Source organism: Populus euphratica, unplaced genomic scaffold (genome assembly GCF_000495115.2).
Source record: "Populus euphratica unplaced genomic scaffold, PopEup_1.0 scaffold126.1, whole genome shotgun sequence".
In the NCBI taxonomy this organism is placed as follows: domain Eukaryota; kingdom Viridiplantae; phylum Streptophyta; class Magnoliopsida; order Malpighiales; family Salicaceae; genus Populus; species Populus euphratica.
This window is the reverse complement of record NW_011500016.1, coordinates 29,578-44,095: the sequence shown is the minus strand read 5'-3', so window position 1 is coordinate 44,095 and position 14,518 is coordinate 29,578. Positions and strand designations below refer to the sequence as shown.

The following is a 14,518-nucleotide window of genomic DNA, read 5'->3' as shown; positions in this document are numbered from 1 at the left end:
CTGCTGATTGTAATGTGATTATTGAGGTAAGATACATATCCACCTCAAAAGAGAAAAGAAGCATATCAATAACATATTTGAAAGTGGAACATACCTTGGTCAGAGCCAATTTTACGTTTTTGCTTGGCATTTTAAGATTGCCTGTTATTCATTTTGAACTGAAGGCCAAATAATAGTATATATGCATTCTGTTCACATTTAATTAATGCACTTATATTCTTCTTTATTACATAGCATTGGTTTTAAATTTCCTTTTTTTTTTTGTCACTTATGACATCTAATATGGAGTTTGGCATTTTGTATTATTTAAGACTAGGGATGAACATGGAGCTGATTCAACTACTGTTAATCAAAATGATAGCCTGGGTGCATCAGCGAATCATAAGCAACTTCAACCTGCTCAACGGTCTAATTGGACTGATCGTTATCCAACATTTGATGGGAATAGGACTGGTGAAAATGAACCTAATTCTTTACCTGAATTCGTGAGAAATGAAACCTGTAATAGTTTTCTATGTTTTATAATACATATCTGTAGCTTCTAATCTGGCATTGCTTATTGACATTTCAGTCAAATGAAAAGAATGTGTCTCACCTTAATGCCAAGAACTGTGTTTCTTTCAATGAGGAAATGGGGTCATCAGTCAAATCAGCTGAAAATCAGTCGGGAGAATCAGTTCCAATTGTGGTGGAAGAGGACAATAGAAAGCCTTCCAGCGTTGTTTGTCTTTCCAATAGAGACAGACTTCTTCTACGAAAGCAAGCCCTCAAGATGAAAAACCGTCCAGTGCTTGCAGTAGGTGATATTCTATTCCTGTCATCTCATTTTCTGATTTTCTTTTTATTCTACTTTCTTTTACATCATGGTTTACATTCCCCTTCAACTAATGTGGTTTCTAAGGGTGCTATTCTCAAACCCTGTGATGGTTTAATGGTGTTTTGTCTTGCAACATTTGCAATAATGGCACACTGAACCTGGTGGTTCCAAAAAACACAAACGGGTCTTTGTGCTATCATAATCATGACAAGTTGTCTACCATCCATTTCCACCAATATTTGAATTTGGGCTATTTTGTGGACCTACTTGATTCAAATCATCACATGTTCTAATTTGATTGGGTGTTGAGAGGACTAGCTGCAGCATCAGTACCCACTAACAAAAAAAATGTGTAAAATTAACTAAAGTTAATTATAAATCAAAGAAAAACACATTTAAAATTGAAGAGAAAAAGAAAAAGAAAAACTAAAAGTCAAAATCAAACAACAACAAATGAAGATCATAACTACTGTATCAAATTTGTCCTCTTACGCCCTCCACCAGCAAAACACAAACCTAAATCTAGTACTGCGAACAACTACATCAAATTAGGTTTCAAATTGAACCCCTATTTAACACAATTGAAAAACAAAACATTAAAAAAAAAAAAAACTGTTGGGATTCAACTAACAATGCAACAAGACATGAAACTTCTTAAGTGACCCATGCTATGAGATTCCGCAAGCACTACAGTTTCAGTTAAGCTGTGTGATTACTGACAGTTTTTTGTACTCGCTGTGTTTAACTTGTGAGACATTGTTGGAGTGTTTGATGATGGCTTCTCTGTTCCTCCATTTTTCCCCATGGCTTTATTTTGTTCAGCAATTTTGCCATACAGTTTGGTGGTGGTGGAGGGTAGAAATTGAAGAGAAACTAGATTTGGGAATGGAGGAACTCTTTAAATCGTCAGAATTTGAACAAGTTAGTTGGCTTTTGGGTCAGATTCTTGTAGGAATGTATGTAGGAACAAAATATACAGCTTTAGCGGATCATTGTCACTTGAAAGAAGAAACTGAAAGTCAGTCATGCCTGGTGAAGACATTCCTTTGAGGTGTTCTAGGAGGAGGGGGAGTTGGTTTAGAGGAAGTGAAGTCGATAATGGCCTTTTCATTTCTAATTTATTTATACTTATAATTTAAGGTTTAGGCTTCGAGTTGATAATTTCAATTTTCTTCTTACAATTTAGATTTATTAGATTTTATATTTGACAAATCCATTTTTTACTTGGTATAATTTTATTTCTTTTAGAGTATTTGACAATCAGGTTTAGGTATTTATCAGTGGGTGCTAGTGTGGCAATGGTTCCTAAAGGTACCCAATAAAATTGGAACATGAGTATTGTCTGCTTCCATAAAATATCTCAAATTCAAATGTTAATAGGAATTTTTAATGGATGTGGATGGAAGGATGAAAGTCGCCATGTTACAATAGCACAAGGACTTGCTGCCACACCATCACCCACCAGTAAAATATCTCACATTAAACCTGACAGTTTCAAAAACCCAATTGGACAAAACATTGCATTTTTCAAAGCCACCGGATGTAATGTGCTAAAATTATAATAGTCAGGGGATGAAAAATGCCATTAAAGCACAGGTTCTTATTTTCATTGACATCATGGTTTAACCCTCTTAATTCTATTGGAGGACATCACTTTTGTGTGATCCACTTTTCAGATTTTAAATGTAGTCTCGTTTGCCTTAGTTTATTTTCTATACTCTCCAAATCATTGTAGTTTGTATATTCTAAATGAAGTGACTCCTGCTCTTTCTCCCTGCTGTTTCAAGCCTTTTTTATTTCTTGAGACAACTTTGAAGGGCTTGGATCAATGAATGAATTCTCTCTATGGCTAACTTGTCTTAATATACAATTACTCTTCATTTCGCTCTTGACATACAAAGTTTATAATTTATGAATGATTACATGTTTTATAGAAACAAAGAATTAGGAGTTCAGCATCCCATTCTTCTTAATTTAGAGTATAAGCACTGGAGACACCTTCGAGTTTATTGACCCTCTTATTTTATGTATGTTTACATTCTAACAACCATTCTTTGTTGTCCATTCAAACTAGTAATAAATGAAGTATAAGAATCAGCTTCCATTGCAAGAAAATCCTCTGTAGTGAGAATAATCTTCTACCACGAATACACTCTTTTTTGTTGCCACTATGAAACCCAAAAAACCTAGCTTTATGAAGCCCCAAAACGTGCTTTTGTTCATCAGCTGAATCTGCTAGTCATGGCTGGCTTTGTTTTCTGGGAAAAAAAGTGGACCCCAAGTTAACGGACTTTCTCCAATAGTCAAGTGGGGTAACCATGCTGTTAATGAGCTGGTCCTGCGATAAAAAAAAAACTTTAAACTACCCCATGATAGGCGATGGATGTGAATTATTGCCTTATATGCTCCAAGACCGCAGGATTTAGTTGTTAGTGAAGTTATTTAGTTGATGTATTTTTTTGTTGAACTTTCAGCATGACCCAAAAATGTTGAAAACTTTGAACCTCAATTTTCTACTTTTTGGACGTGTAATAGGCAAATTGCCAACCAAACGTAGCATTTCAAATTTGGTGATCTTACCAACTGTTTTTGGTGGATGCTACAACAATACATTTTCTTAGAGAGGAAAATGTTGCATTTTCCTTTCTGAACATATTATATGCTACCAGTTTCCAACCTTAGTCCCTCTACTCCCCACATTCGTTCTTCCATAAGGCATAAACTAAACATAGGAACTTATTGAGTCTTGTATCTCTGCTACTGCAATTGTTTTCTAGGGAGGAGCAACATTGTCACTGGTGTTGCAAAAACAATAAAGGCCCACTTTCAGAGGCATCCTTTTGCTATTGTAAATGTCAAAGGCAGAGCCAAAGGAACTTCTGTTCAGGAGGTGGTTTCCAAGTTGGAGGTCTGAACCCTACTTTCATGCTCATATGGTTACTTTAAACCTGAATAAATTAATTGGTTAGAATCTTCTGCTTCTGTTTAATCCACAGGAAGCAACAGGTGCAGTTCTAGTCTCTCAGGAGCCCAGCAAGGTGATACTTTACCGGGGTTGGGGTGCAGGTGAACCAGGCCACAAGGGCAAGGAAAATAAGCAAAATGCTGGGGAGGCATCTAGAGCAAAGGGCAGGAGTCGGCATGCTGTGTCTCTTGAGCTCATGGAAGCAATCAGACTTGAATGTGGGCTGCAGCACAACCACCAAGCTAACAGACCAACTTCATCTGTATAAATTCGAGCATGTGCCTGAAGAATTGCATCCTTTGCCATGATCAGTGCTTGTACTAAAAAATGCATATTAACACCTTGGTGAAAGGTCACCTCTCTGCTCGCTGTCTGTGTAGTGGAAAGTACACGTTCTCAGGTGATTTTGGATAGTTCAGCAAAGAGCAACAATGCTTTTGCTAGTGTAGGATACTTGACAGAAACTTGGTTTCCATCTTCAAGAATGAGCCACATGTTCGGAGTCCTTTGGATCAAGAAAAAAAATCAAGGCATTCGTGTTTCTACTGCATCAACTTTTGCTGCAATAATAAGATGGGAGGGAAAAACAAACAATAAAGTCTCGTTCCAGATGACATTCATATATATATATATATATATATATCGACAGATCTTTATATGATGTTCATATATAAGAATTATAATTAAAATCAGGAATTTTGAGTATTTGTGTTTTCGTTTAAGTCTAGGGGCTATTTTACAATTTAATCTTAAAATCTAAACAGCAAGAGAAAAAAGTTACTTTTTCCCCTTGATTCCCTTGCATCTGTTTCCTTCGCTCAAAGGCTTAAAATTGAACCTGTATTCCACTTTATTGAGCGTATCCCATGCTAAATGTTACTCCGATAGTATCTTCAAAGACAGGTTTGCTGTAAAATCTCTCTATTCTTAATTTAAATCAACTATCAATCTTCTGTTATCTAAAATCTATCTTTATATATATTGAAAATGAAAAAAAGTGATTAGGTAGTTATGTTAGTTTGTGGAATGGTGATGTCATATTTTTTTTACCAACTAAACTAATAATTGCCATATATATATATATATATATATATTCAATAAGGTAAAGACATGTATTTATTTTTTTACTCCATGAAAATAATGCATTAATGTGGTCTCACGTGTGAGAAATTAATAAATTTCTTTTTCAAATAAAATCTTTGAGTGAATTTCTTGCAATATAGTTGTTAATTATTTTTCTTTAAATCAAATAAAAAATCATGTTATAAGCTTTAGATTAAGATATACATTGGAAATGTATTAAATATTAGGTCAACCAATATTAAGGTCTCTTTAACCATGAAAACTTCATTTATAATACATGAATTGTTTTACGCACCGAATAATATCTCAATTAAATCTTTCATTAATGAAAATTGAAAAACACTTCAATATGTAATTCTTTTATTTCTATGTTTCAATATATGAAAAAATATAGCTACAATTCATTTAGTATTTGGTTTCATTAATCTAGTTGGATTGAATTATTATCCAATTTGACCAAGTCAAACTAAAAGCAAGAAAAATTTCATCAAGTTTAACCATAGTTGAATCTTCGTATATCTTTTCATTTAAACCATTATGATCTAGTTATTAAACTTATTTTTTTATTTATAACTTTATAACGTTATTTTTTAATATAATGCATGGTTTTTTATATAATTCATGCAGGATTTTTATGGTTGTTTGCATGGATTTAAAGTTTAAATTATATTTAATGCTTTTATAATTCATGGATGGTGTGTGTGTATATATTAAACCAATACCAAAAAATTAAAAAATTTTTTATCTCCCATCATTTTTCTCATATAACTGGCCAAATACCATAAAAAATTCATAGTTTCTATCCAAATCTATCGTTTTATTTGTTGTTATCCTAACCCGTGTAATGTAAATAAGGAAAAAATGCATAAAAAAATCATTCCCCTAAAATTTTTACATGAACTCTAGATATGCATATTAAATATTTTCATCCTCCCATCCACAACACAAGAAAAACAACATAATACAACATAAAAATCAACTTACCAATGAAATTTGATCTCTATTTTTGAGTTACTTTGTAAATCTTCCCTCAAATCTTCTTTTTTCTTCAATTAGTGCTTGTTTTTCTCTCTAAGTTATAATCTCCCATTGTTTTTCTCATCTTACTCCTTTTTTGGTTTAAATTTCTCTATAGAACTTCACTTTTTATGTTGCTAACACAAATTCTCATATATGTTAGATAGGAGAAGGGAGGAGAAAAAACATGCAAGAGGTTTTGAGACTTTTCTTTATCTTTTCTAGCATTATACATTTGGCTAAATCATAAAAAAAAGGGTTTGTTTGCATTTATTTATAAAAATACTGCTACTTAGTCAGTCCATGTGTTATATTTTATAATTTTTTCATATAATTAGTATCTTTACAAAACCTTATTAAATTTTGATTAATATGAAAGATTAACCTAAGATATAAATATATATAAGGAGACTCCTCGTTAATCTAATGATCGGATTAAGAGATATATTCAAAATTGTAAGACTAGACCATTAATAATTTTACACCAAAAATTATCATAGTTTTTGCATATTATTTTATTTACTCAAATCATCTAGATTTTCAAAGTAACTAATTGAGGAATTTCATCCCTATTCATAATAAAAAAATTTCTTTTAGATTTCCTTCATTTTCGATTAAAAACTATGCGATGATACATGGATTTATATTAGCAATTAATGTTATTTGCATATGAAGTCACACATTAATTTATTTGAAATTCTTTTTTATCTTTCCTCTAAATATTTTCACTTTAAATTTATAAAAAAAATCTTTTATTAAAATAATTATTTTACCAAATTGAAAAGTTTACATGATTCATCACTAATTAACAGGTCATGTATCGATTTTATTTAAATTACTAATTTTTTTCATCACTATTTATAACAACTTTTCTTCTTATTTATCATTTTTCAGTTGAAATTTACCATTTCTAGTATTGATTTACCAGTTTTAGGTCAAGGGTTTATAATATAACAAAAAAATAATTTAAACCAATATTGAAGTGTGTATTTCCTATATTTGAGCTCTTTAGGTATTGGCTCAGCACATTTAACAAGCTTATCCTATTTTTATTGGATCTCTAATTATATCTTGGTATCTGGACTAGTTGTTACTTCTTTGGCTCTTGGATTATTGTTTTATAGACTTTTTTTATTATTATAACAATAACTTTAGCTTATTCTCAATTATCTATCTTTTTAGTAGGTCATGGTCTCTTGCAACATTCTAAGATATATATTGTATAAATATGAGAACTATCTATACCTTTTCTATTAAGTTTTTTAGTTGTTATATCACTTTACTTTTATATAAATCGATCTATAATTAACACTAATATTTGTTTGTATAAATAAAAATACATCCTATATAAGGTTGATCAATTTGGGTGGTTAGTAGCTTGAATGATGCATGAGATTGTTTGTTACTAACCCTTTTATTGGTTAATTCACCTTTTAAAACTTGTTTCTTTGACATAATGTATAGTTTCACATCAATTTCCCTTACCAAGGTATTTAGGCTTTGTATTCTCTTAAACTAGGCTTTAAACAATTGTCACAGTTTCTATCTCTTTTTAAAATATAGGATATATTAGTGATTATTAGTGAGATCACCATCCTCTTTATTATTGGGTCTACAAGGTTTATATTATGGTTGATGTTTATCCTAATCATTATTAGTTGGTTTTTTAAGGCTAAATGTTGGTTTGTTGCTAAGCTACTACTTGCTCACCTTTTCCCCTCAAGTCTTCGTTTTTTTGGAAGAATTGTATGGTATCTAAAGTATTTATACATCTTATTATAAGGAATATCTTGCCTATCATGCCATCCTTTTGGCTTTTCTAGGCTTTATGTATCTCTTCGTAGTACTAACATTCATGACTAACTAATATTTATCATGGTCCATCAACCCTTGCCTTTTAAAAATCTTTTTTTTTTTTGTCAAGGAGCCCGTCAAACTTGGGAGTAACAATTACTAATATGAATTTAGAGAATGATTTATCATTTATATTCTTATCTAGATCATGAATATATATAGATTCAAAAATCTTCTAGATTTTGTTCTTGAAGACTATACAATTATTAATGTCATCTTTCTAGAAGTCATACCATTTAAAATACTTATTCTCCTTAAAATTATTAATAATGAGTATCGTGTGATTGTTAATGAGATTAACCCTCCCTTCATGTATCAATTGGTCGTAGGTTTTTTTCTTTTAACTTTTTTAATATCAAAAGAGTATCATTTTCTTACTATTTTAGTAACCTTTATATCTTTGCCACCATATTTAGTACCATAATTTGGCTTTCTTAATTTGATGATCTTAAATGGTTTTTTATCTTTTATTTTTATGACAAACTTCAGTTGTTATTGAACCTTTTCAAACTCCATTAAAGTTACTTATTTATTTATTTTTTATAAAAGTGGCTTTTAAAGGCTTTGGCACACCTTAAACTTGGAGAATAAGGTACTCTAGAAGGCTCTGTAACTAAAGGAAACTCTTATTAGTGATTGTAAACATGAGGGGTTTCCTCCAATACTTTAGTAGGATCACCTTGACATGTAAAATCAATTTGAAATGGTTGCATTTTACAAATATACAATGAAAAAATTCCAACAACTTTGGTGTATAAGACTTTCTAGTTTTTTACAGCAACAAGGGTATAGTTTTTAGAGACGGTAAAATCATTGGTTTCCATAATAAAAATTTAAAAAAAAAAGTAAGCTTAATTTTATAAACGATATGTAAAAAACCAAACATAGTGATTAATAGAACTTACTTGGTCATTAAATTAGTAATCTAGGCCTTCTTTTTCTTTATTAGATATGGAAGGGTATTAAAATATAACATGATTGATAATTGATCCAAAATCAATCTTAGACTATAACATTGCATAGTAAATTGTTATGAGAACATAAACAAATAATAATAAAAATCAAATAATAACAAATGTTTTTACATAAAACTTCAAAAGCATGCCTTGTGATCAATCTAATAAGAAGGCTAACAAGAGTTTTTTTTCCTCTTTTTTTTTAAATTACTTATTATCAAATAAAAACATCTCTCCTATATCTTTTAAAATAGCATTGTATAAAAGTTATAAGTTTTTGTTGACACATTAGAAAACCCTAGTTAATGACCCATATTGAGTGAGAAGCTTAATACTTGAAAATAATTGAGTTAATGTCTTAATTGCATTCCTTACTTGGTTAGAACTATCAAATATTATTTTACATGAACCATCTTTGTTCATAATATATAATGCATGAAAAAAGAATGCTTTGAAGAAATCTCAATTATATAAACATCATGTATGAATTATATGGTTCAGAAGATCAATAGATATTCTTTAGGATTGTGTTAATCACTAACCCGTAGTGCAAGTCTTTATAGAGAAAGATAATCCTTTGTAAAAATTATCTTCTCTCTCTCTCTCTCTCTCTCTTTTTCTTTAATGTTGTTCCTTTAACATCTATCGAGGTCTTGTCTTTTATGGTCTTGTAGTGCTAATAGCATGTTCTGTTTGTGAAATTGAGGGAGGTCTTTACGAACTCTTTCAAATTCAAGCCTTGAAAGGAAGAAAAAAGATTGAGGTTTGTTAAATCAGAAGTAAAAGCACCTAATTAAAAAAAAAAAAAAACTTGAATAAAAAAAGAATATAATAAAAAAGGACTTGAATGAAAAAAAATAGAGTTGGGGTGGTTGAAAAAAATAATAATAATAAAGAGAGATTAAATGAAAAAAAAAAAAGAATTAAGATGGTTTGCGTTTTATACCTCAAATAGTATTGATAATAATAATTGAAAAAGATTACAGGATATGGCTTTGTGATGCTTGATTGAGTGAAATCTTTTTTTTTTTAAGGGAAAAAAAAAAAAAAAAACTGAGGCGGCCCATCTGAAAGGGGTGTGGTTGGAGTAATTTGCTAGCCGATATTTACAACGTGTGGCGGGCACGTAATGAGAAATCAAAACAAAAAACAAAACATATATAAGATATATCCTCAGAACCAGAGGTGAGGAGAGTAATTACAAAGAAAAGGGTAATAGAAGGCGTAAGAAAGTACTAGATTAAATCGAAGATGAATTGGAGCTGCTCCACCGCCACCACTTGTGGCATTTCTTCCTCCTCCTCCTGCTTTTCTTGCCCGCCCAAAACACCTTTCCGCGCCGTAATTCGAGCATCTAAAGGTACCTGCCTCTCTTTTCTGCTGCCGCTGCTGGTGGTGCTAATTTGATTTATTATTTATGTATATACAGTGGAACCGTCGGATAAGTCGGTGGAGATAATGAGGAAGTTCTCGGAGCAGTATGCTCGTAAATCCGGAACTTATTTCTGCGTCGATAAAGGAGTCACTTCTGTTGTCATTAAGGTAACAACGATTATCAATATCCCTCTCTTCTTTTTTACACTACCACTACTTGATTTGTTCCCTAATTATGTTTTTCCCTCTTCTTTTTTACCTATTAATTATATGGGCGTGTTAAAAGTGCTTTTCCACTAGAATCACTAGAATAAAATCCTCCCCTCATCCCTCCAATGCTTAAGTCAATCTCTAACTCCTATGGTGTGGCTTTGGAAAATGGTTTGCTTGAGATTTGGAACTGACTTTTCACGACTCTCTATTGATCATGCTTGTGGTCCGCTTTTAAAATGAATCGCTTCCCTGTGATGCACTTGTCTGAGTGCTCTTCTGATACGGCTGAGCCATTTTGGTGAACGTCTGAAATCTAGTTGGTGCATTATTGAAATATTTTAAGTTGATTTTATTTGGTTATGCTTTCTCGGTTGAGTTTTGATTTTTGAATGAACTATGCTCGTGAAAAGCGGATGCTGTAATTTGACTTTTTGTGTTATGATTTCTCTGCTGACTTTTGATTCTCCACCCTACTGTTTTATTAGTTGAATAAGATTAAACGGACAATTTGCAAAACCATTTTGATATGTAAACAGGGGTTGGCTGACCATAAGGATTCACTGGGTGCACCTCTTTGCCCTTGTAGGTAATATTTTCTACATCATGCTATTTGGTTCAGAATTATCAGCATTTAATTTGTACTTCTAGTGGTCTCACGGGGTTAATTATCTCCAGTCATAACTGTCCAAGCTTGATTTTATGGTGAACAGGCATTATGATGACAAAGCTGCAGAGGCTGGGCAGGGCTTTTGGAACTGTCCATGTGTCCCCATGAGAGAGAGGTAGATATACCTGTATCTATGTGAACTAGTATCTGTCTTATAGTTAGCTTATGAGTAGTTTGGAGGATAGATTGGAGCTATACAAGGCACATCTTAATGTAGATATATGTTTGGAGTTATCTGTTAATCATGTTTTCAATATTCTGTGTATATTGGGTTAGACTCGTTAAGTTGCACACTTGTGACAGCTAATTTTGCTTGTAATTAGAGAATTTAGTAACCATGATTGTTTTGATTTTAATAATAGTAGTGAATATCTTTGAATAGATGACTGTTGGTAAATGCAATGCTTCCAAGATCCTTTTAGGAAACAACCATGCATGAATGTCTTGTTCTCCATCTAGTGGCTGCCTGATAATTGGCACGAGAGCATTTAAACCTTTTCCCTTTGGTGGTTTATTGAGGTGAACAGTTTTTCTTTTTCTTTTTTGTTTTTGGTAAATTACCATTTTTATTAGAAGGAAAATAAAATAAAATTACACCCATGACCCATCTAGATTCAACTACAAAGACAGCAGCACTGAATACAAGCTGAAGCCAAAGGAAGATGGCAAACCGTAGAGGGAAAAAAACAGAATGAGAATACACTAAGAACAACATATCAGCTTACATTTGGCACTAGTACATGAGAATCTTGTACATACCATGAATCCACTTCAATATAGTAGCAACTATGATGGTTATGCCAGGCATCTAGAGCATGCTTACCACAAGTCACTATCCTTGCAATCAAATATTAGTTTGTAGGAATTCAAGAAAATGCTCGCCCAAAAAACAAGCATACTAATCTTCCATCACAATTGGCAACACGTGGCAAGGATAGTACCATAACAGGATAGCAAGAACATCCAACTGCACCTGCTTAGCACCTCTACATCTGCTAAACTTAATTGATTGCCCCATCACAACCATGCTACCATGTCATATACTCTCCTAATGCCCTGTTTTGCCAAACCATCTGCTATTGAATTTGCAGCTCTTGGGGTATGCTTAAAGACTACCTCTCTAAAGAACTTAGACAGAACATCTATCTTATTAGCAATCATTTTGGAGTATGAGAATGACAGAAAGAACTTCTACCTTCCCCATAATCCAAGCAAAAGGATTACTGGAGTCAATTTTGTAAATATAGGAGCCTGAAAGTTAAGTATCTTTATGGTGGGAAGATAGTTTCTGAGCCAAGATAAGTATTAGTGAGTGACAACTATTTATGCAGCAGAAATTATTTTGTTAGTATTGAATTAGAGGAAATATGCCCCTGGGTTATTGGGGAGATACTATGGAGGTAACATGGTTGCTTGTTTGGCATCCTCATAGTTAGGGAAAATTTAGTGGTATAAGGGATCTGCAAGAAATAGTGAGATGGTTTTGTATCTTCTTGCTTTTGGTTTTGATCTTGTACCTTTATGTTAAGGTCTTGCAGAGATCCCCAACCCAAGAGCCACACAGGTATGAGCTTTGATTCCACTACTCTTTCTCAATTATGAGGAGGTTGAAGAGGAGTACAAAAACTGGATTTGGTTGGATGACAAGGATACACCCATCTCCTGTCATGTTGAGTGGATGATTTTTGGCAGAAACTTTGCTTAAGATAGTTATTAGGCAATGTATTACACATAATAAAGAATGCTCAGTCTAGCAAATGTAATATCAATAACAGATTTTTAAACTAGTTTGAGAGGAATTTTGCGATGCACTGATTGGACTCACATGCTGGAAGTTTGGTTGGATTGTATTTGCAATCAAGAGCATTAATGGCTCCTAACTTGTGATATGGTTGAAGTTGACAAAAATTGACATTTACCAACAACTTTCCATAAACTATGTATTCTTGGATAGATCAGAGAGTGAAAGAGGATGTTGTTAAACAGCCTTGAGATGCTACTGTCAATTTAAGCCAAGCACTGATCATAGCTTTTAAAGGACGTACTAGATTATATATGTTGCAATTTTTCATCTTTGTACTTTGGTGAAGGTATTAACCAAATGAAAGGGATGGAGGAAAAAGGTTTTAATCAAGCGAGTTGAATGCTTAGCTGAGACTTCATGTTAGCAGGACTGCTCCTTTCCATGATTTAATTAGGCACTGAGTGTAGCAGCCTCTATATAATCACCATCATGTTTTGGTGATATTAATAGCACCGTGGAAAATGTGTATATCTTTGCTCTTGAAACTTCTTGTGGTCTGAAACTTGCAAGAAGAAAACCTTGAATAACAGTTGAATTTCAACATGTAACATGCTTATACAAATAACTCCATTGATAAACGTAACTGCCTGAAGATATAAAAATGCATTCTAGGGTTAAAGTGCTGATCTTTTGTCTTGGCTAAAGAAAAGATCCATTGTGCCCTTTTTTGACATGTTATCCATATGCATAAAGGGCAACTAAATTCTTGCAAGACATAATTTTGAACTCTATACTAGTCTGAACTTTGCTTGAGAGAGGTAATGTCTTCTTTGTTCTTATGTAGTTTGAGCTTCTACAAATTGGAGTTCACCTATTTGTCCAATGCATGAATTTTTTCACTGTTAATCAGTTCTTCATTCTGCAGGAAGGAGTGCCACTGCATGCTCTTTCTCACTCCAGATAATGATTTTGCTGGAAAGGATCAGGTAATTCAAATACCTTATTTTGGTTTATTACTAATTAGCCTCTCAAATATAATGTTTTGAAAATTTTGAAGTGGCTGTTGTAATCCTTATGAAGTGAATGGAGTTTCTTTGTTTTTCTTATTTGTGACAGTCATGATAAGAATCTCAAAATTGATGAACATTTCAGGCGTAAATTAGACTCACAGTTTTTTGCATGTACCACAAAATAGCCGACACCATAATAACAATTTGTTATAAGGGACTTTTAACCACTTCCATTGTGTTTGTTTTGTTGGATTGGAAGATGTCTTATTTTTCAATAATTTTTTTGTACACTTTTCTTTCTAGTAGGATTTCTTTTTTCATGAAAAAAATGACTTGAGTTTTTCATTTTCCCACTTCTAATGCAATTTTATGGTTTTCTTGGTTTGCAGACAATCTCATTGGAAGAAATCAGGGAAAGCACAGCAAATATGTGACGTCTTGTGTATTGAATTGCTCATTTAATGAGTTATCACTTTGCATTTTGCATAAACATTCTGTACTTATCATGTGTATGTATATCGTATGCTATACTTGCTAATTGAAAGGGAAAAAAAGAGAGCAAAAAAGACATCTGAGTTCCGAATCTGTACCCCGACATATTCCACAAAAGCTTTTGCATGGCAATGACTTGTTGACATATATTCGAATACAGGATGTTCATAGGAAAGTTACATGCCTATCATAGGAGATGAGCCCTAAATTATTGGCCTCGTCACAGCTAAAGAAATCGTTGGGGCTGCATTCAGTATTGGGTCTGTGAAAGCTCCAGGTATGGCATCCCGGGTTTATTCTTGCATAAATTATGGGACACTCTGGGT

General features: G+C 32.7%; 2 protein-coding genes across 2 annotated transcripts in view; both read left to right on the top strand.

Moving 5' to 3' along the window:
- The window catches only part of CFM2 (CRM family member 2), an 11,861-nt gene extending 7,374 nt beyond the window's left edge, over positions 1–4,487 (top strand). The window contains exons 10-14 of the mRNA XM_011048972.1: positions 1–26; positions 312–485; positions 572–800; positions 3,595–3,725; positions 3,814–4,487. Coding sequence (XP_011047274.1) covers positions 1–26; positions 312–485; positions 572–800; positions 3,595–3,725; positions 3,814–4,050 — 797 coding nt within the window. The 3' untranslated portion in view covers positions 4,051–4,487. The remainder of the gene's footprint in view (positions 27–311; positions 486–571; positions 801–3,594; positions 3,726–3,813) is intronic.
- A 5,346-nt stretch (positions 4,488–9,833) lies between these two features.
- LOC105141677 (ferredoxin thioredoxin reductase catalytic beta chain family protein) lies at positions 9,834–14,356 on the top strand. The gene is made up of 6 exons (XM_011048971.1): positions 9,834–10,052; positions 10,122–10,234; positions 10,816–10,865; positions 10,990–11,061; positions 13,616–13,676; positions 14,090–14,356. Exons 1-6 carry the CDS (start codon positions 9,944–9,946, stop codon positions 14,132–14,134), a joined length of 450 nt encoding a protein of 149 aa, XP_011047273.1. The 5' UTR covers positions 9,834–9,943; the 3' UTR covers positions 14,135–14,356.
- Positions 14,357–14,518: the final 162 nt, after the last annotated feature.